The sequence below is a fragment of the Globicephala melas genome, chromosome 4 (genome assembly GCF_963455315.2).
Source record: "Globicephala melas chromosome 4, mGloMel1.2, whole genome shotgun sequence".
NCBI classification, from domain to species: Eukaryota; Metazoa; Chordata; class Mammalia; order Artiodactyla; family Delphinidae; genus Globicephala; species Globicephala melas.
In genome coordinates this window covers 22,815,567-22,838,792 of record NC_083317.1, presented here as the reverse complement: position 1 = coordinate 22,838,792, position 23,226 = coordinate 22,815,567, and the positions used below count along the sequence as shown (strand labels likewise).

Here is a 23,226-nt window from a genome sequence, read left to right as displayed (position 1 = left end):
TGTCTTGGCCTGGTCCTCTTTGAATTCATCTTAGTTGTAGTTTGTTGAGCTTCTTGGATGTTTATATTCATAGCTAAACTTTTCAGCCATTATTTCTTCAAATATTCACTCTGTCCCTTTCTCTCTCACTTCCCTTCTGGGACTCCCACTGTGTGACTGTTGGTCTACGTGATTATGTCCCACTGGTCTTTTAGGCTGTATTCACTTTTCTTCAATCTTTTGTTTTTCTGTTTCTCAGATTCAAGAATTTTCATTGCCTTATTTCGTATTCACTGATTCTTTCTTCTGCTTACTCAGATTTGCTTGTGAATCCCTCTAATGAATTTTTCATTTCAGTGATTATAATTTTAAGATTCAGAATTTCTTTTTGGCTTTTTTTTAGGTTTTCTATATCTTTATAGGTATTTCCATTTTCTTCATATATTGTTTCCTTGAGTTTTTCCACTTCTTTCTTGAGTTCTTTGAGCATCTTTTAGACAGTTGTTTGAAAGTCTTTATCAAGCATATCTTCCCTCGGGTCTTTTTCAGGGACAGTTTCTATTGATTTAATTTTTCTTTTGAATGGGCCATACTTTCCTATTTCTTTGTATGCCTTGTGATATTTTTTCTGAAAACTGGATATTTGAACATAATAAGTGCTTCCTATGGAAATCAGATTCTTTCTCAATCCCAGGGTTTACTGTTATTTATTATTATTATTATTATTATTATTATTATTATTATTGAAGGCTGTCTCTATGCCAAAGATCAGCCTGAGATGTAAATTTAAGGTATCCTCAGGTATTTTATAAGCCTACACCTTTCCCTGGACATGCATGGTCACTTTCTAATATGTCCGTTATATGCAGTTGTTTTTGAATGTCCTAATCTTTAATGTCTGCCTCCCAAAATGGTAAAAAGAGAAAAATGAAGGGGGCACTAAAAGAATGAGAGTTCATTAAATCCCCTGGATCTCACCATTGTGGGAGGTATAACAACAATGGCCACTACCTCTTCATCTGCACCTTTGTGATCAAAAGCATCAGTCAGTGATCAGTGCACAGATCCTTGATATCTGAATGACAAAGTCCTTTTTGCCTATCCTGGCTTTCTTTGTGCAACCTACTCTAGGAACACGTGCACAGCTTCCTGCCTCAGATGGGGAGGGGGATAGGTAGCTGCCAGTGTACTAACAGCTGAAACTGACCAGTATTAACAACAGTTTATCTTCCATGTCTTTGCCTGGAAGTTGTAAGCATTCAATACACTCCACAGTTTCAAGATAGTTACATTAGACAAAGCTTCCATGTAAGTAAATTATGGAGCTACTTTTCTACGCATCCCCATGCTTCTTGAAGCTAAAATATAAAAACAGAAATTTACAAAGGATTGACTACTTAACGGGTACAGAACATAAATCTTGGTAAAGTTATTAAAACTGGACATTTCAGATATAGTCAAATGCCAAAAGTATTTTTAAAAAGATAAAATAGAGTAGATGCTGGTCTTGTGAGAAAAAAATAATCAGATGAAATATAATTGTTACCTCTTTTGAAATTATTTAATCCAACTCAACAGTGAGTTCAGAAGCAATAAGGTAATATATGTAAAAATGCTGTGCAGTCAAAACCGTAGCTAGCAAACTGCCTGAACATCTTGACATCTGAACTAGTGAAAACCTCTCAGATTTTGATGCTATTTTTCTTCAGAATAGTTCTAGAATTACTCTTCAAAGTACCTCAAAGTATCTAAACATGTAATATTAATATTTTTCTACTAATCTACACTACAAGTAAGAACACATATGTCATTAGCAGAGTTAACATATCATAAAACACAGAGATTAAGATTTGTTAATTCTTAGAGATTATCCAGCATATACAGTTCACTTTATAGATAAGAAAATTATGATAAAGAATAAATAACTTGTTTAGGTTAGTAACAATAACAGGACAAGAACTGGAGCATATGGGTCTCCGTTTGAAAATGTTTCTATCTACATGAATACTATAGAATACTATAGTCAAATTTCAATGACTTAAAATACAGAGTTAACATCTGAAAAAGAAAAGTCCATCCTACTGTAATACTAGTAATTATTATGTTACTTTACAGACAGCATGACATGTCATGCACCTTGTATCTAAATTCATAAAGGCAGAAACTTGATTAATTGTGCTTAATTACTAAGATACATGTCAGTTCCTATCCCCACCATCAATTGTGATAATCAACATCAGTGTTGACCTGAATGCTATTGTAGAGATATTTAATTAAAATCACATTTCTAAATGCCTGTCTGGTCATGTTGTTTAGGATATGTAAAATCAAATATATTAAATAATTATAGGAATATCATTTCATCATATTCAATTAAAAAATCATAAAAGTGTACATTAAATAAAAATTTATGCTTTACTTTGAAATTTTAGCTTCTGTTATGGATGTCATTGATTTGTTTATTGCAAACAGTGCATTTCAGTAACAGTTTCAATGTGTTCAAAATGTGCAACATATACAGTTTTTGCAATGTAATTAGTTAGAAATTGGGGAAGCTTAATTTTAAAATTGAATTGTTCATGAAAATCTATTTCATACTCTCTATGGATTAAGCAATTTCTCTTCATAAAATGTTCTATAGTTGTTTGAAGAAATTAAGTGTAGTTCATCAGAAAGAACATTATGGTTTGACACTTAATTTGAAAGCCCTGTCTTGAATGCTTGCTTATAGAAGTGCATACACCGATGAGAACCTAAATAGGAAATCCATTTATGCTCCAAGTAGATCTCAGTATTTATGTAAGTCAGGGTGGTATTGTCTATCTTTATGTAAGAAATAGTTCATAAAAGTGTGTGTGTATGTAAATATATATATATATATATTTGCTAAAATGTCTAGTTTATTTTTAGTCTAGTTTAATAGATTAAAAATAGTAAAACAGAATTACAGTGAATTATTTAATTATTGTACATTAGAAGGCAGATCAGTGATTTTAGTCATTTTACTATGCAACCAAGTCAGTCCTCTTGATATAAGTGCAGAAGTTGTAAAGCTTAGCTTTAAAAGAAAAAAAAAACAACAGTAAAAATGTCCCAGTGGTGTTGGTAAAATGTTTTTCATCTCTATTTAATCTACATTCATCTGTTTTTCAGTGCCACCAGCAATCACAATGCCTCAGAAATCCTTTAATGCCACAGCAGAGAGAGGAGAGGAGATGACATTTTCTTGCAGAGCCTCTGGCTCTCCTGAGCCCACCATTTCCTGGTACAGGTAGGTTATGCACCCACATCCCTTTGGCTTGTGTCCATAGTCAGGCTTCCAGAAAAATATTTACAGTCTTATCATTCTGTCCAGAATGGAAACATTGTTTCTGAATTTCAGTTGAAAATGATTTTTGTTTTCAGTTAAGTTGGTTAAATTAACTTGTTAAAGAGAGCAACAGAATGATTTAACACAAGTCAAAGGCTGTGCTCATAGCCCTGGTCATTTTATCTAAAAGGCATGTTTCTGGCCAAAATGGGCCCAGGAGCCCTGTGACAAATTCATCCATTTTATTGTTCGTACTAGAGAGTACCCACAAGTGGGAATTCTAGTATGAATGGCACCACTGTTGTATGTGTACATAATTATATTTTATTAAATATAATTGTATATTTTATTTGTGTACTGTATTATTACAGAAAAAGCTAGTTGTGTAGAGTTAAATTTCAATAAATTTAATGTTATGTAACAAAATGTTCAAATGAATAAATTCTCTATTCTAAATCTATTGTTTTACAGTTGACTTTTATATTTTTTTTTTGAATTTTAAATGCTATTTGATTTCTATTAACATCAAACAGATAACAAAATATTCCACTCTTTTAGGTTGTGTCTCACACTGTTAAAAGGGAGACAATTAAAGTTTAAAAATGGACAGTTTTTAAATATGTATTAGTTATTAATTGAGGTTACTACTCAAGTAAATCTGTAAATATTTATAGAATCACTTCTATACTTCAACAATCATATACTATAAGAATAGTCACAAGAAAACAATTAGAAATTTATATTCAAATTGGCAAAAGTGTCCATAATAAGGATTAGGTTTAAAAAAAATATTTTAAGGAGAATAATTGAAATTCAAAACTATGTTTTATTACTTTCTGAACATCTACTGATACTATCTTCAAGTTTCCAATCTTTATCGCTTTAACATAGCAGGTAGCAATAAACAAGATATTTCTTCAGACAGGTGTTTCTAGAAGTTCTTTGCAGACAATAATTCCTTTCTGACTCACTGTTGGTATTTTTAAAGGGATTACACATCAAGCATTAACACATTCACCCCAGATAATTATCATGTATCTCAGAGACTTCTGGTTTCTAGTGTGTATCCTTAACAGTCAATATTAGATCTAATCACAGCAAGGAAAAGCTCCTGGATCATTCATTACAATGAACAAATATTGGTCTAGAGTCTTATCCTCATCATTTTATCTTTCCAGAGAGACTGACTTTCAGTTTAGACTATTTTCTTAAAGTTTAACATTTGTTTAAAATTCTCATATGTAAGTGGAAATATAATTATCATACAGACTAGAATAAATCAGATTCAGAGGCTAATATAATTGAATAATTTAAATTCATGATTTTGCACCTCCATTTTTTCACATGGCATTAGCCTCATCATTTGGATGGAATAACATAATAATTATCCTAGTAGCTGGATATATAATATATAATGTGAGAATGGGAGTATGTGATAGTGTTCTTAACAGAGGTAAAATTGGTATCAGAGGGAAGTTTTCATTGTGACATATTTATCTGTAGATATAGACATGTTATCTTTGTGAAAAAAATTCCAAAAAATATTAGGGCAGCAGTGCAGAGAGAAAAATCCAGACACTACCCATTGCATAGAGATAATATTTCCAAGAGGTATGAGTGAAACCAGTAAAGAAGGTAGTTGAAGACCAAACATTGAGGAAAAATAAGAAATTTTCACAAAGAGAACCAGGAAACCAAAGTGGGAGTAAAAGCAGAAACTCTTAATATCACTTTCTTCATTTCCATTCAAATGTTTCTTCTACTTCTGTTGAGAATACCATATGGATTTTTATTGTTAGCCCTTTAAATTGGTGAATTCCATTGATTTTCAAATGCTAAAACAACCTTGAGTTCCTTGGAATGAACTCACTTGTAATGTCTAATCTGATTTTAATCCCACCAGAGTATTTTTCTTCATTCTATTTTTTATGTCTATAAGTTTGATGGAGGCCTTTTTTCCTCTTCCATTTCTCTCTTACCATGCCCATATTTTAATTCCTTTAACATATAGAATATATTTTAATAGCTATTTTAATGGTCTTGTCTACTAATTCTATCATCTGTATCGTTTCTGGATCTTTTTTATTGATTGATTTTTTTTTCCTTGTTATAGGTAATATTTTCCTACCTATTTACTATCCTGTCAACTTTTTACTGGGTTTCAGACAAGGAGAATTTTATGTTTTGAGGTGTTGGATATTTTCATGTTCTTTTACTTTAGCTTTGTAGCTTTTAAGTTACATGGGGAAAGTTTGATCTTCTTGAGGTTGCTTTTAAGCTGTTTTAGGAGGATATAGAACAAGCTGCAGTCTAAGATTAACTTGGCTTCATTACTGAAGCAGTATTCTTGTAAGGAGGCAATTTAATGTGTTTAAATTTGTGTTTTAGGAGGTCTTTCTACTCTGGATGATAAGGATGCAAATTATTCCTGGTCTTTTATGAGCTCCTGGGATTGTTGTGCTTTATCTTTTCCAATGGTCCTTGCCTTACTCTTGGAAAATCTTACTGGAGTACACTCACTGATTAGTACTCAGTTAGAGATTGGTTGGAAACCTCTGCAGATCTCTGTAGTTCTCTTTCTTGTGCCTTCTTCTCACATTTTCTTACCTGGAAATTCTAGCCCCTTTAACTTCTATCAACTGAGAATTCTGTCTTCCAATTCAGATACACTGCCTGACTCTGTATGGGTTCTTCCTCTCTAAGGGGCAGCCTGGAAACTGCCTTCAGGTAGTAAACTATGGTGGTCCTCAGAGGTCACTGTCATGTGCTACCTGTTGACCAATGGTTGAAAACTGTTATTTAATCTCTGTGTCCAGTGTTTGTGTTGTTTAAAATGAGAGAGTAAATATGGTTTTGTTACTCCACTATGGTCAAGAGTGGAATTGTTCTCCCTTTTTTACCATTTCCATGAATCCTCTAATCCTAACCCTTACTTTCTTTTGCCTGGAAAAGTGGCATTTAGAGAAGTGGTTAGAATTTCAAAGGATGGCCCAGTGGAATTTCATCAGAATCCATTGGGAGTCTTTTTCAGACATTGACATTCCACAGAAATGTACTATGAATAACAACGAGTACTTTCTGTATAATGGGTTTGTTGAGAGAGAAGTATTAAGACCTATTACCTGAGTTATTATTCTTTAATGATGTTTTTAAATTGAGCTCTTTAAGGGAACATAATCTTTACAACCTGACTTCCTTTAAATTCTTCAAGACCTAACTATCCACTTCAAAGCTCAGATCATGGATTATTTTCCCATGAAAATTCCCAGAGTATTCCAGCCATCATCTTTTCCATTCTCTTCTATTATAATAGATCCCCTACCCCACCCCTCCCAACACACACACAAAGTTATGAATAAATGCATTAATGGGATCTATATTACCCTCTATTACTATCAATCAGACTATGAATTCTTCATGATAGGTGACCCTGTCTCACTCATTTGCTATACTTCAGACCTTTAGCACAATATTTCACATGAAGTACAGAAATAATCTCTTTATCATAAAGAACACTAGAACTTAGTTAACCTGCTGCTTATATTACAAACTAAACCTAAGTCTCTTCATCTGTGAATTGACGGGTGAGGAAATCATACTTAAAATTTAGTTATCTGATCTGTGAATGAGGGTGGAGAGGGAAAATGCACATCTGTGAGCTAATTGTATTTAACCAGGTTAATAATATAGGGAAAATGTTTCCTAAGCCACAAATTGCTGAAACTTCTAGATGATGATGATAATGATGATAATGAGACAAATTAATACTTTTTTATTGACTACATTAAGAAATATATTGTATCACTAATTGTGGTGAAAGCCTTATCCATACATAAAATTCTAGGCAAAATTCTGAAATCTTGTCATTATTTATACTTCTAAATATTTGATTAGTGAAAATATGAAAAAAAAACAGAAAAGTACAGAGCACTATATACTTTTGTCACTGGTATTTATTAAGGCCTAATTTTTCACCACTCATGAATTTTTGCACATTTCATGTTGTATTTACACATGTCAATAAAAACTGGAAAAATAGATGTTACTGAGTCATAGAAAGACAAGGACTATGTTAAGATATGTGGCAGTACTTTCTAGAAAGAAGAACTAGAATTCACTACAAAGATCACTTAGAGTATCAGAAAAATATTCTGTTTCATTCTAGGTAAGATTTTTAATAATCCTTTTAGATATTTCTCTTTTTTAATTTACACTTGTATGGACAAGTAAATCCCCCTAAATTTTTACATTAGTGGGTCTTAAAATCAATTAATTGTCCATTTTACCATGTTGACAAGTAAAAAAGGGGAAAGAAAAGGAGAAGGAGGAAGTGGAGATGAGGAAAATAAAATAACATGAAAAAGAATGTACAATATAAGACCTCACACATATTAAGGGGAATTGTAGAAATTGTTTCAGATTTAAATGCATGTAAAATATTTTTTTTTTACTATAAGTTATTGTAAAGTTCAAAAGATCTTGTTTTAATGAACAACAAAACTAGAATTGAAAAAAAAATTGAACACTATTTCAGTCCAGAAACACCTTGGAAACTAAAAAATACTTATATCTGAGAAAAATTTCTTCTCCTCACTAATGAATTAAATTGTTATTGCAGCATAATTTCTATAACTTTTTTCATGTAATTCTTTCCTCTTACCCTTTTATTGGCAGTACCTATGTGCAATATAAATTCATTATTTATTTAAATTGCATTTACTTTGTCTTTGAAGGGTGTTTCTGTAGAAATTATATTAAACATGTCCCTGGAACCTAGTAAAGAAGTACATTTCATAAATATGTGTTGACTCACCAACATGAAATGTGTGTTTGGAATTTAAATCAGAAAATAAAACTTTTTTTTTTTTGCTAATAATCAAAGTGAAAATTGAATAAAAGTGTTTTTTGCCTAAGATGAGTGTCAAGATTTCAACACAGCTCAAACGTTATTTTTGTCTCTAAAGTCAAAACAACTTACAAGTATAATTTTAATATTTATGCATTAAATTCTATTGAGCTAGTAAAAGTGTATGTTTGACTGGAATATAACTTTATCTGTCAATGACAGTAGCCATGAAATATTGACAGTTACAGGTCAAAAAGTTGAGTATGATCTGCTCTTAAGTTATGAAGTCAGGTTTATGAAGATCAACCTCTGTTTTCTTCTTTAGGAATGGCAAGTTTATTGAAGAAAATGAAAAGTACATACTGAAAGGAAACAATAAAGAACTCACTGTCAGGAACATAATCAATAGTGATGGGGGCCCGTATGTCTGCAGGGCCGCAAACAAGGCAGGAGAAGATGAAAAACAGGTACTTCTCCAAGTCTTTGGTAAGTATTATAGCATAGTAGTTAAAACTGTAATGTCTAGAGGGGGGTCTGAGTCAAATTCTACTCTGTCACTTATATGAGCTATTTAAATTTCCAAACCTAAGTCTCAGTTTTCTCATCTCTAAAATATATTTTAAAATTGCCGCAACCAAACAGAATTATTTTAAGAATTATATGAGATTATGCATGTAAATTTTTGTAAAATATTTACTGACTAATAACAGAGGCTGAAAGAAAATTCATTTAAATTACACATATTGGGATCTATTACATTATATATGGGTTAATCTTCATAAATCTTTAAATGACATATGTTGGAATCAGTTTTACTTTTAATATATTAATACTTCAAAAGAGCTCACCTATAAGGCTATAATTTGGAAACATTGACCTGTAACCATAATTAAATACTCCCTTTTCATTTTATTAAAAGGAAATGTACATAAATATCTTCCATATTTACCAAGAGCCATATTGCCTTCTTTGGGGAGCTTACAAAGAGTAGAAAACCGGTAAATTAATTTTTAATTATTGATTTATCCCCTATTATATTTGCAAGAGGAAAAAAATTTGCTGGTAAATGTTTAGAATGTGATTGTTCTCTTTAAAAAGCAAACGCTAAAAATTATAGGCATTACTAATATTTAGTATGCTTTCTCCATTTTTAAAAACATCGTTATCAAAAAGCTTTCACAACAAAGAAAGGGGAAGGAAGGAGGGAGTACTCCATAAGAGTAAATGCTCTTTGGTGACCTAAATGAGAAGGAAATCCAAAAAAAAGAGGGGATATATATATATGTATAGCTGATTCACTTTGCTGTACAGTAGAAACTAACACGGCATTGTAAAGCAACTATATTCCAATTAAAAAAAAGAATAAAATAATACATGAATCTGGTATTGAACTTAAAAAAAAAAAAGAAACTACAGGACAAACAAACAACTACAGGATTTCTTTAACAAATAAATTGGGTGGGGGCAGTAACTAAATATGGGTCAAAATAGACATAAGAGGAACCTCAACCAATCACAGTATAGGCCTCATTTGGATCTTGATTCAAACAAATCAACTGTATAAGGTTTTATGAGACAACCAGGGAAATTTGAACACTGAGTAATTGGTTACTAATAAAGTTGTGTTATGTGTTATAACAGCAACAAAAAAAGAGTAAGAAGGACCAGTGGCTGCAGTTGGCAGAAGCAGGCATATTACTTAGACCAAAAGACAAATGGTAATACATGTGTGGACACACCCTCTGACAGCTGGTCCTGTAGTAGCTGTAACAGAAATGTTTTTCTATACTAGGGAGATTTTCATAAAGCTTATATTCAAACAAAATAAGACAGACAATAAAGAATATACCAAAGTATATTAAAAAAGAAAATTGGAATAAGATGTTCTAAGAAGAAAGTAAAACTAGATTAATCAGGTAGTGTTGGGTAAAAAGAGCTGTTATTTTGGAGATCATGGTGTTGGAAAGTTACTCAGAAGGGTAATGTTTAGATGTGTTTACATAAAAATCTTTAATGATGAGAAATCAGCAAAGCTATGAGCCAGGAGAAAATTGTTCACATAGAGGGAAGAGTAAACAAACTTTAAATTATTAAAAATTATAGAAAGCATCTAATTTGTTCCATCAGTATTTCCCACTTAAGAAAATGTTCTCTATAAAATGTAAATGCTAAATATGACTCAGTATAAAAATAAATTAATAATTAGAAATGATAGTGTTTGAGATAATTCCAAAGGATAACTAATCTCAATCTATCTCAATGAGCTCATATGAAATATTTAGTTACTTTTAAAAATTAATCTGGCAGTAAGAACACAGACAAAGAAAGTTTCTAATATTTTTGTCCTTACAAATAGAAAATAATGAATGAAATATAACATGCCATATCACTGTATAATCACTTTGTATAGTAACACTGAACAGATATGTATTGTGTTTGACACAAAAGCATGTATATAAAGTGGAAATAAAACTAAATCCATTAAAGTCAATGGAGTAAACACTGAATTGTAAAAATATATATGCCATGTTTCTGATATCAGGAATCTAATTTTCTAGGATTAAGAACAATTTATTTATATTTCATAATTGATTGCATTTGGTGATTAAAAAGAAACCTGTTACTTGTTCTGAAATAGTAAGTGCTGGCTTTTATCACTTTTAGGTTCAAACAAATAAAAACTTAAGAAATGCCAATAATACAGAATTTAAAAACTTAAAACTCTTTGGTATATGTAAATTTGTGGAGGGATGTAACTTTTAATATTAATATAATTAAAATTACTAGACATGATGTTTTGGTTTTTATAGAAGTCATAACTGTAAAGAAACAATTATCTACAATATGGAATAATATTAAGGTAGTCTGAGGTCAAAATAAATCAGCTAGAATAATAAAGGTAAATAGTATGTATATATATTTACTTGATAAATATTTTAAACATTGCACATAATTACACTTACTATATATTCAGAATACAATCATTACTTTTCTTCTTTGGTTTTTGTTTTTAAAGTTTAAGAGATAATCACTACATAAGCAGATGTCATACACAGACATACACACAGAAGTACTCATGTGACTTTACAAAAGGAAAATTTTATTTTTTAGCTTGAGGAAAAAGTAATAAAGTGGTTTTTAATTGACAAAATCTTGGAAGGAATTATACTTTTTTATGTTGGTTTCTAAACCACTTAAAATTATTTTTGTAATCATAATCAATAGCATTATTTTCTAGTTTTTTCTCCTACAATTTGCAACTCTCCTGGCACTCTTATAAAGCAAAGCATGACACTAGATCTGCTCAAAGTTAATAATTCCATACTATGCTAAAGGGTACTTAAATTGTCACCATGAATAGTAATATTTTCCTCCAATACAGATTGAGTAATGTATATATTTTTTACAGTACAGCCTCACATAATACAGCTTAAAAATGAGACTACATATGAGAATGGTCAAGTCACACTAATATGTGAAGCAGAAGGGGAGCCTATTCCAGAAATCACGTGGAAAAGAGCAGTGGATGGCATCACTTTTTCCGAAGGCGATAAGGTAACAGCAATTTAATATATAGTGTTTTTCAAAACTATTGTATTGGATTGGCCAAAAAGTTTGTTCAGGTTTTTCCATACCATCTTAAGGAACTTTTGGGCGAAACCAATATTTTCAGTGTTTTGCATATAATTAAATATCACATTGGACTCCAAGTTATCAAGTAATTTGTAAGAATGCAATAAATGGTTTAATTCTTAAAAAGGTGACTCTATCACAGTTAGCCTAAAAATAAATTCAGAGGAGAAAAAAGTCAAATTGTAATATTTAAAGTTGTTTTTCATTGAGCCAAAAATCTTAGGTTTTTAATATTGTTTCTTAAGTTTGCCTACATGCAAACTTTTGGTATAAACTGTATCTATAATATATCTTATTGCAATTTTAATTCCTCCACCTTGTGCTGTGAAAATGAAAATAATTTAAATTCACAAAATTCTGGCTGTCATTTAACTCTTAACTCTTTAGTATTATCTTTATGCAGTAGGACAGTAGGTTTCTGCCTTTATACAATCTATAACCTGATAAAGACCAATAAGTACAAACACAACAAAATACAGCATTTTGGTAAATGTCACTCTCATGTAAATTGGTGACTTTTTATCAAATGCATTCAAGTTCCTAAGAAATCAAGTAAACATTATCATATATTTCACTGCACTCCATAGATTTTCATTATCGTTATGTTTTGTAACTATTTATATAAGGCCCCAAGTATAAACCAAACTGAAACAGAAAGAAAAAGGCAGTGGATTAATAATATGATGGAATTGGCATTTTCACACATGTAAAAATTATCAGATTAAACACATAGATCTCTTTTCTTTCTCAGTGTTAAAGAGCAACCTTCTTAAAACCTCTTTCATTTGTTCAAATCAATTTCTGTTGAAGAAAATGATTTCTAAAATATAAGTACCTTTGACTTACCAACATTGATAGCAGAAAAATTTGAAATCAGTTTATTCAAAATATGCTTTCTATCCCTCCAACTCATCATGTAATTTTAACAACATGCTAACTCCATAAATTGACAAAAGAGGCTTCTCCCTGGCCATTTACTATTTATCTTTTGAAATAATGTATTCCTGTATATCACCCTTCTTAGCCCCATTTCCTCCTCATGATGGCATTTTTAAGAGCATATTTCTTTTGGCAATAGTTACACTATTTTGATATACTTGTTTTATATATGAAAGTTGAAAATCAAATTTATAAAATGTGAATGACATTGGCATTCTTCTGGCAACCCAGAGAAATGACATAGAGTTTGCTTTCATATTTTTTTAACTACTACGGTGCATTGAAATCTGGAAAGGAATTATATCTCCATAAACTTCTTTAAAATTGTCCAAAAAAATTAGATATATATATAACTGTAGATAACTGTTTTCATTGTCAGTTTAGTACTTTTCTTTGGACAAAATCACTCAAGAATAATGATTTTCATGTTTAGGCACCCTTATTAATTATACGTTCATATTCCTAACTCATACTTTCATTATTTTTTTGTACTATATATTTCCTGACAGTTCTCTTCTCAAACATAGCTTTTACTCTTCATTTAATAGATGTTTCCTTATGTTCATACCAATAATGAGAGGTACATTATATTCAGTTATTTTATCAATAAAAAGTTATCAAGTAACCAGAAGACCATGATATTTTATTCTATGCCCCAAGCCACCAAAACTACATACAGAAATTTCTTTGATAACAGTTGTGAAAAAATAATCACCTAGTTTTTGTTTGCTAAGGACTATGTCTATTAAAGCACACATCTTTTTGTTTTTCTTTTGCTTTGTCACAAAACCATTATAGAAGCCCTAATACACTTTTGTTTTTCCAAACACAACTATTATCCAGTAGATATACAAATTAAGACTACTCACTTCCTATCCTGACTTTTCTCCAAAATTATTTTAAGAACACTGCCTTATTTCCTGGATGGTAAGCCTCCTTTCTCCTAACATTCCTAGTTTCTTCAACAGCCGAAGTTCAAAAACGGAAGAGTTGAGCTGAGCCTTGAAGTAAGTCACATGTAGTTTTGAATCTCAGCTCAGCCATTTATGTTGCTTCAGCTTTGGCAATACTATGTGAAGTCTTTTTAATATGAGTTTCTTCATCTTTAAAATATGGATAACAATACTTATTTCACTTATTGGTATTAGATGAAGAGTACATTGTAAAATGCATATGGAAGTCTTTAGGATATTGTAAATATTCAATAAACTTTGTTTCTTTATCATATTGCATAAATATTGAAGCATAATTTATCTTGTTTCTATTATTTTGAGTAAACTCAAATTGTTAATAGACTCCATAAAGTCAGATAACTAAAGTCTGATTAAACATTACCATAGAGTATATTGTGATTATATCTCTCTTGTCATGAAAAGTAACATGAGATTGTATTTGCCTTAAGAATCACTTGGAGAGCCTGTTAAAATGCAGACTCTAGAATCCCACTTTCTGAGGTTGATTTAGTATGTCAAGCACAGGACCTAGGAGTACTTTAATAAACTCATCAGTTGGTGTTATATGGATGCTCTCCAAGTCATCCATACATTGGAAAGCAGTTCTCGAGCTCTAAGTCAAATGAAATTGAACAACTTATCCTTTCAACAGAAAAATACTCTTGACAAATTACTTGGCACCTTGGCACCTTGATAGGGGCTTGGAAATCACAGAATAAAACAATCAAAACTTTTCATTACTATCAATGAAAATGATAATTGTGTAGGTCATAGTGAAATATCATCAATAATGTACTTCAAACTAATAACTCCATCCAAAAATAGGAAAATATATTTAGCAAATATGTTCATCATTGTAGATTTTCAAAGAAAGGGGTCTCAATTAATGTAGTCACATGTAGATATTTTCTGCAGCTATAGTTCTGTAGCACTATTGGACTATGCATGTTAATGGTGTAGTGTAAAGTATCTTTGCATAATATATCCTTCAGAAACAACAACAAAAAGTATAGTGCTTAAAAACAGAACTCTTTTAAACTCATAACTATTTTCTCTATAATCTACTTTAATGCATCTTCCCTACATTTAAAATAATATATGTAATTTAAAAAACTCTCCTGAAAAATTAAAAAAATACATGTAATATGTAAGAAAAATACAGTATACACTTGCTTTAGAAATATTTTTGTAATATCCATTGTTATTTTAAGATATTTTGTTCATTTTACTTTTAAAAAAAATTTACAGTTTTACCTCACTAACTTTTAATTATACATTTATTGAAAAAATATGGGCAATTTATTTTAGTGATAACTTGGTAATTTTTCATTAAAATATCAATTTACTTGGGTTATCAAAAATTTTATTAAATTGATAGCTCAATTTTAGCACATTATTTTTTTGGAGTCATCCTAAGATACATTTGTGTATAAAAATTAGAAAGCCCTGACCTCTTCATTTAATAGATGCTATATACATAACTGTAATAATAGTTAAATGCACACAATAAAGTTTAAGACAGAACCAAAGCTAATATCATGGAATGTGTTTAATTCAGCTATGACTCAAAAGTTGTAAATTGTTTTGCAATTTAAACACTAAGCAATCTAAATTTTTTACATTAAAAATCTTTATTTTCTAAATAAAACCATGCTTTTTCACAGGGTTGATTTGAGGATTATGTGAGATTGTATGACTAGGGTGTTTTGAAGTCCCTGGTATAAACCTGTGTCATCTATTTTGAATCATTTTCCTTAAATGATCCCTTATTATCATTCTTATTGATCAATAAATATTAGTAGATGTACAATTATGAGTATTGTTAAGTTAGTATGGGAAGGCATGAAGTGTCATTCAAGTCAAAATTTAATCCCAAATTTGTCACTTTGACGTGTCATTTACCATGTTAATTCTCCTGCCTGATTTCAGTTTCTGCACGTCTATATTAGGGTAATAATAAAACCTCCCTGGAAAAGTTTCTAAAGATGAAATGAGAGCATGCAGATCAATATCTTAGACCCAGATTGAACTTAAAAGTGTTATCTTCTCTTTTCCTTGGAGGTATTTAGTCTTTAGATACTTTAGAAATGAGACAATGATCATATTAATTCTGTGACAATGACTGCTGCCCCAAAATAACCAGATAAAAACTAGTATGAACACAGTCATATGTATTGTATGAATAATATCATCCACAAAACAATAGAATGTTGTTACAGTTGTTGTAGATTTTGCATCTTTGACATAGCTTTATGTAGAAGTTTACTATGATATAATCTCTAGCAATGTCATTTCAATGACTCATAAATGAACTTGTCTTACCATACTAAATTCCAAATCTTGTAACTATATATTGCATTCCTCTTGGAAGTTGACAATGTTGGGAATCTGCATTTGAGTGTCATCTTAATCACTGTATGTGTCAATCTCTATCATTGCAGGGAAATACTACAGATGAGGGCTGTAACTTCCTATCCTGCATAAGGATAGACTTTCAGATTACTCTGAGAGGTAAAGCCTGGTCTTTACTCGGTGAGAGACAATATCAGACTAGAAATACCACAGATTTATTACATCATCATCTTCTTTTTCCATCTCTCCCAGGTCTATCTTCTCCCATTCTCCCCAGAATTTTCCTTTGTAGGAAGTAGGTCATTTTTTTGCTTCCTTTTGGGCCCTATTTCACCTCCGATATTATGTAGCAATAAATATTGATTTGGAAGAGACACTTCCACATTCTAAGAAGTACCTAAACAAGTCATTAAGATAGGAAGAAAAAGAAATTGTACGCTCCACAAAGCCAGGTTGCTTAAGAATGCCAGTTCTTCATCAATTTTCAAGATATGATTTCATATTCATATGATAAAATTGGTTAATTTTGAACATTTTTTAGAAATTTTGTTGCTTGTCATTTTGGGAGTAAATGGAAGTAAAAGATCTACAGGAAGTGATTTTTATCTCTAAAATTCTTACAAAAATGTAAACATAACAGTAACCAATCTCATCTATGTGAATAGACTGTTTTGTGTAATAATTCTAAAGTGCTTATAATATTGTTTGGTGGATGACATCTCACATGAGTCATGTATCTACTCTTAAGATACAGAATCTATAATTATTTTATTTCTGGTATATTTGTCCTACAGAGTAAATTTTAGTCCTACCTCCACTAGAAATTAATCTCACTCTACATTGAATAAGATGTATTTGAACTGTATAGCAATAATTTGTGACTGTTTTAAAGCAGAATTTCTCAAACTTCAGTCATTTGACCATCAGTTTCATTTCTTTTCCATATTCATGTGCATCCTGGACTGTTATACACTTAATTTTTTTCTTTAAATTAAATTAGCTTTTTCTTCATTCTAATTCTAACCAAAAATATCAGTTACATTTTAAAGTGCACATCAAGGTAAATATAAAACTATAAAATAAAATTTGTTCTAGGGGCTTCCCTGGTGGCGCAGTGGTTGAGAGTCCGCCTGCCGATGCAGGGGACACGGGTTCGTGCCCCAGTCCGGGAAGATCCCACATGCTGCGGAGCAGCTGGGCCCGTGAGCCGTGGCTGCTGAGCCTGCGCGTCCTGAGCCTGTGCTCCGCAACGGGAGAGGCCACAACAGTGAGAGGCCCGTGTACCGCAAAAAAAAAAAAAATTTGTTTTAAAAATAATACCTAAACTTAGCATGTGCACCTTTCCTGGTACACACACCATGCTTTTATTTCAAACATACTTTGAATTAACATGATACAAAGTTTAGCTACAAAATTTTGAGGACAGACCCTGTTATGCTTTCTTTTATTTGGGGGGTCAAGCACTTCCCTCCAGTAAATAAATATGCTACATTTTTAGGAAAGTTCATAAATCATAGTAACAAAAACCCATTTAATTTCAATCCTTAACACCAAATGATCTTTTCAAAATGATGCCAATAAACTCAATAACTAAAGCATAGTGATTTAACTTCAAAAACAATGTTTTTCTATTTTGCTGAAGTAAAATATGAAATGCTGGTAATGGTCTAAGTTTAGATCAACTCAAACTTTGTGATTAAAATAATAGGACTTTCTGTTCTTTTACATTCATTTGAAAAATGTGTTTTTCTGTGTCAAAGAAAACAAGCCTACTGATTCAACATTAACTTTAGTACTTTAAGTCCATTTTGCTTTCTGTTCCTTTGAATAAATAGATGTATTTAAACTGAAATTTAAGATAAAAAAAATACAAATTATAGTCTACTTTAACATTTAGCTTTGCACTTACATACATAAGTCATAGTTGTACCAGAGTGTTTCTATTTCAATTGTATATAAGTAGTAAACATTTTTCTCCATGAATTGAGGCACTATTATCTGGACAATACTTACTTCAAATGTTCTTGCAGAATAAACTACCAAGACAAAAGGAATTTCTAGTAATAATAAAGATGGGCAGTTCTTTGATACAAGCACCTGAATAAAATATGTTTTAAATTTTATAACAAATTAAATTCCTAGTGTAAAAATATTTATAATTACATTACTGCATTCATTATTATATTGTTTTATGCTCTAGGATATTATTTTTATTGCATAGGTACAGCTTTGGACCTAAGGAAAGTTCATGTTTTTTAATGATTTATTTAAACCACTTTTAATGGAGGGCAGAGGATAATGGAGTAAACTTTTCACATTATATGAAAATCTCTACTAAAAATTCTTAGATATTTTTATATATAAACTGTGAAAATTACATTAGCCTTTCTGTATTTCCCCCTTTTTCATTCTAAAGGAAATACAAGTTCCTGAAAATTAAATTTAATAAAATGTAACAGTAAAATTATCTTTACAGTGACAGGAATTTATGTCACTAATGTTTCCTTTATCACTTGCCCAAGTTCTTTTAACAACCATCAACAAATTTTATTGAGGGCTTTTGTGTTTACATGTGCTATACTATGCACAAAGAATATAGCAATGTAAAAAAAGTTTTCTGAATCATAGTGCATACAATTTAGGAGAGGAGATGAATCAAAGCATATTTAAAATTAGCAATATTTTATTTATGAATATGCAATTTTGATATATGAAAACTCATATGCAAAATATCAATTTTAAGTATATAAGTAGACTTCCACAAGGCTACACATATAGCTGTGGCATAGTTTTCTGTGCTATCACAGACCCAGTTCAACTTGTTCTTCTGAAAGTCCTCTGTATTGGTGCATTTTGGAAAGTATATCTATCTACTCTCATTAGAATATCTCATTTCAATTTGCTCTAGGCTGAAAATTGCTTCGACTCTGATTTAAAAAGAAACTTTAAAAAATATTTAATGGTGTAATTGGCAACACCTTTGTATTACAGGAGACAACTTAAAATTTTCAACTTCTTTTTTCTCTTTAAATAGAAATTACAAAATGAGACTAACAAATCCACAGTTACTGAGTTAAGAAAGAGAGACTGTAGTGTTTCAGGTATCTGTACATTATTATAAAAGTTCCAGTTCAAATATTTTAAAGACAGTCATGTACAGTTGAACTAGACAGATTGCTTGCTGTGGGTAGTAGTATGATAAAATAGTAGATGGAAGTTACAAAAATGCAGAAACTTTCGAAGACTCAGGGGTTATAGATAATAGAATGTATTAAATTCCAAATGACAGAATGTCCAGTCCCATGAACTTCTCTATCACAATTTGTAAGATCATCAATGTCTAAAAAAAAAAATCCTTTCATTTGATGTGACATTGTATTATAAGATCTTAAATAATCTTTGTTACCCTGATATTCTGCCTTGGTGTGAAATTAAATCTTTGAGTTAATATTCGGAGAAGGGGGTGAGTGGTACTGAACCAAGGTTGTACATCAGAATCACATAAGGAGCTGTATTACACATATACCTGACTGAGCCTTACTCCCTGGGAAATGTCTGAGCCTCTCTCCCAGAGTTCTAACTGCACCTGGCTCCTAGATATTCTTATCCAGTATCTTTGACAGGGATTAGTGAGTTATATTTTGAAAAGCCCCAGAAATTGCTCCTGTGTTTGTACCCTGTAGAGAACCACTACCTTTAAAATTACTATGTGTCTTGCATCACAAACCCACACACACACAGACACACACACATAAAAATACACACAGTCAACTTAATGTGATCTTGATATCCAATACATATATAAGATATATAAAAGGAATTAGTTTGTCTAACTCATGGATTTCTAGTCATGTTAGCATTGGTATTCCCAGTTGGTATAAAACAGAGCTTAATGAATTGAAATTATGTGGTAGTTGCAACATTGATTCTTTGTTTCAATTTCTGGATTTGCCATTTACCTTCTCTGTGACTTCAGGGAAGTTGTATTTTTCACTTCCATCATTGATAAAATAAATCCCCTTCAAACTCTATTTCCCTATTCTATAAATCTTTCTATTGATTCAGTAGATAATCACATATTTTAAGATACAGTTTTTATTTCCATGCTAAGCCCTTTTTAAATTCATGTATTTACTAATTTTTCAATTCATAATTTTCTAATAACTTAATATAGTGAGGCAGTGTGTTTGCAATTTCCTTCTTCTATATAGCTTTTCCATATAACAATTATAAGAAAAGCTAAGATTACTTTGGCAATGTCTTTACATTGGAAAAACAATGTCAGTTTCTGGTTGTAGAGAGGAATGCTAAAGAGCATACTCCTGGCACCTGTAGATTTTAATGCCTGTATTTTTTTTTCTTTTCTTTTCAGAGGTAATGGGCTTTTCTGAAGGATTTTGTATTTGAATGACATTTTTAAGTTCTTTCTAATGCAGTTTTTCCTACTAGTGTTCTGAGAGCAGTATTATAGATCCCTGCTGGGCAATAGGCAAAATGGATACTTCTATTCCTCATCTGACATACGTAGGGCGTAGATTATAATTAGGCATGTTGGAAATCTTCCTGGATGCTTCTGAGCTTGCTCAGAGGTGGGTTTTCAATCATTTACAACTCTTAGAAATTTCTTTTCCAGCCCACACCTCAAATAAAAATTATCAAAGAAGTCTAGTCATAAGTTCAACATGTAATTTAAAAAAAACATTTTTGAGAAAATTCTGGGAAATAGTTAAAAACTAAAAATTTCATTGTTCTTTTAAAAAAACATCAGTTATTAATGAACCATTATTTTAAAATGTATATAAGTATATCCACTTGAAAGAAACCATCATCTTGTTTGTAGGATGATATGATATTAGTTCACAATTTTACCATAATTGTTCTGGGAAAAAAAACATTATTTACATACTGAAAGTGATTTTTCTTTGGCTTTGTAGCAGGAAATATATTATTTTTTCTTGTAAATGCCATATTCTGTTACAGACTTCATGTGGTACTTACTTTATCTTATGAAGAAATTTACCACTGAAGAAAATATAAAATAATGTAGCTACAAAAAAAATGTAGATTTCAATGAATATTAATCGACTTAACAAAAATAACAAATTTTCTGCTAAATGTAATTTTGATTTATTTTTGTGAAATTTTAGTGGAAAACAGGAACTAAATTCAAAAAACAAAATGAAATAAATTTGAATGAAGTGCTATACAAGTAGACACAGTATATCTGAAAATATTTCAATAAACATTCTAATAAACAACTTGCAAAAAAAATAATACATTTGATGACTTCCATTGTCAAGTTTAAGCATGAAGCAAAAACAAGTGCATAAAAAAATGTTAGTTACACAATAATTAATTTGTAAAATTGGATACATTTTCATGAAAGGTACTTTAACACAGTTATTATAATGCCCTCATTGCTTTGACTCATGGATTAACAGATAATAAATTTAAATAAAATATATTAAACAAAGATATCTTCAGTAATAACTCTGTTCAGCCATCTATTGAGTAGTTGTGTTTACTGAGGGGATAAAACCTTCTTAGTGAGGCTCTTCCTTGGCTACTATGTATTGTCATGATCTATATCTTGGAGCAGCATCATTGCTGTTGTTTTGTAATCCACAAAATTTCTTATTCAACTTTCTAAGTTCTTCATTCTTGGAAGCCAGATTATTTTGGATGCATATTTAATAGTGTATCTACTTATAAGAAAAACATTTATACTCTATCAAATATATAAAAATGATGTAATTTTAATATCTGTGGATCCTACCATATTTTCCCTTGCCCAAATCACCCACCTTGTTCACTTCTTTTATTCCCCAGCTTAAATTTCATTGTCTCTTATAATCACTATCACATATATACTCCTGGATCTTTTTTTGCTTTGTGAACTGTTTCTAGCAAAATGTCAGTCATGGTTTAATTAACCTCAATACCTATTCCACACATGTTGCAAGACAGCTGAAGTTAGCTGGAGGAAAACTACAATCATTCTGAATGATCTTCCCTTAAAATTGTGACCCATAGCTTAATGCATGCTCTTTGTGTTTTGCAGTACTCATGCCGCATTTTCCTGGCTCATTTTCTTCACCAGTTTTAGATACATTTCCTCTATCCTCAAGTTCATAAACCTCCTCTGTTCTAAAAAAGCTCAGCTGGTGAACTGGTTCCTCTTTACTAAGAAAATAAAAACAATCAAAAGAAAACTGTAACAAATTCCTATTACTACATCTACATCAAACATAGCTGAACCTATATATTACCATGAAGATAATATTCAAGTTTTTATGTGGATGCTAGTTCCAATCCTCTCTAACATATTATAGACATTAATCCAATAATTTATCTCTCTATTTCCAACATTTTTTTACTCTCCACCTTATTTATTATTCCCATCAACATTCAAAAATATTTTATTTCTTTTATATATATTATAGCATATAATATATAATTAACATAATATGTAACTTATACACAACGTACATTTATGTATTTTTTAAATTTATTTATTTTAGTTTATTTATTTTAGTTTTGGCTGCATTGGGTCTTCGTTGCTGCATGAGGGCTTTTCTCTGGTTGCAGTGAGGGGGGCTACTCTTCTTGGCCATGCATAGGCTTCTCGTTGCAGTGGCCTCTCTTGTTGCGGAGCACGGGCTCTAGGCATGTGGGCTTCAGTAGTCGTGGCACACAGGCTCAGTAGTTGTGGCTTGCGGGCTCTAGAGTGCAGGCTCAGTTGTTGCGGCACGTGGGCTTAGTTGCTCCACAGCATGTGTGATCTTCCCGGACCAGGGCTTGAACCCGTGTCCCCTGCATTGGCAGATGTATTCTTAACCACTGAGCCACCAGAGAAGTCCCTTTTCCTGTATTTCTAATTTTATTTTTTCTTCCAGTTTTATTGAGATATAATTCCCATACAGCACTGTATAAGTTTAAGGTATACAGCATAATTATTTGACCTATATACATCATGAAGTGATTGTTACAATAAATTTAGTGAACACCCAACTTCTCATATAGATACAAAATTAAAGAAATAGAAAAAAATATTTTCCTTGTGATGAGAACTCACAGGATTTGCTCTCTTAATGTTCATATATAACATACAGCAGTGTTAATTATATTTATCATGTTGTATCTTACATCCTTAGTACTTACCTTATAACTGGACGTTTGTGCCGTTCGACTGCCTTCATCCATCCCTGCCTCTG

The 23,226-nt window shown here is 31.1% G+C and overlaps 1 protein-coding gene across 2 annotated transcripts in view; it reads left to right on the top strand.

The window, feature by feature from the left end:
• The window catches only part of NCAM2 (neural cell adhesion molecule 2), a 493,693-nt gene that overhangs the window by 316,009 nt on the left and 154,458 nt on the right, over positions 1-23,226 (top strand). For both annotated transcript variants that reach the window (XM_030877736.2, XM_030877737.2), the window contains exons 6-8: positions 3,133-3,250; positions 8,461-8,621; positions 11,545-11,690. In XM_030877736.2, the coding sequence (XP_030733596.1) occupies positions 3,133-3,250; positions 8,461-8,621; positions 11,545-11,690 (425 nt within the window). The remainder of the gene's footprint in view (positions 1-3,132; positions 3,251-8,460; positions 8,622-11,544; positions 11,691-23,226) is intronic.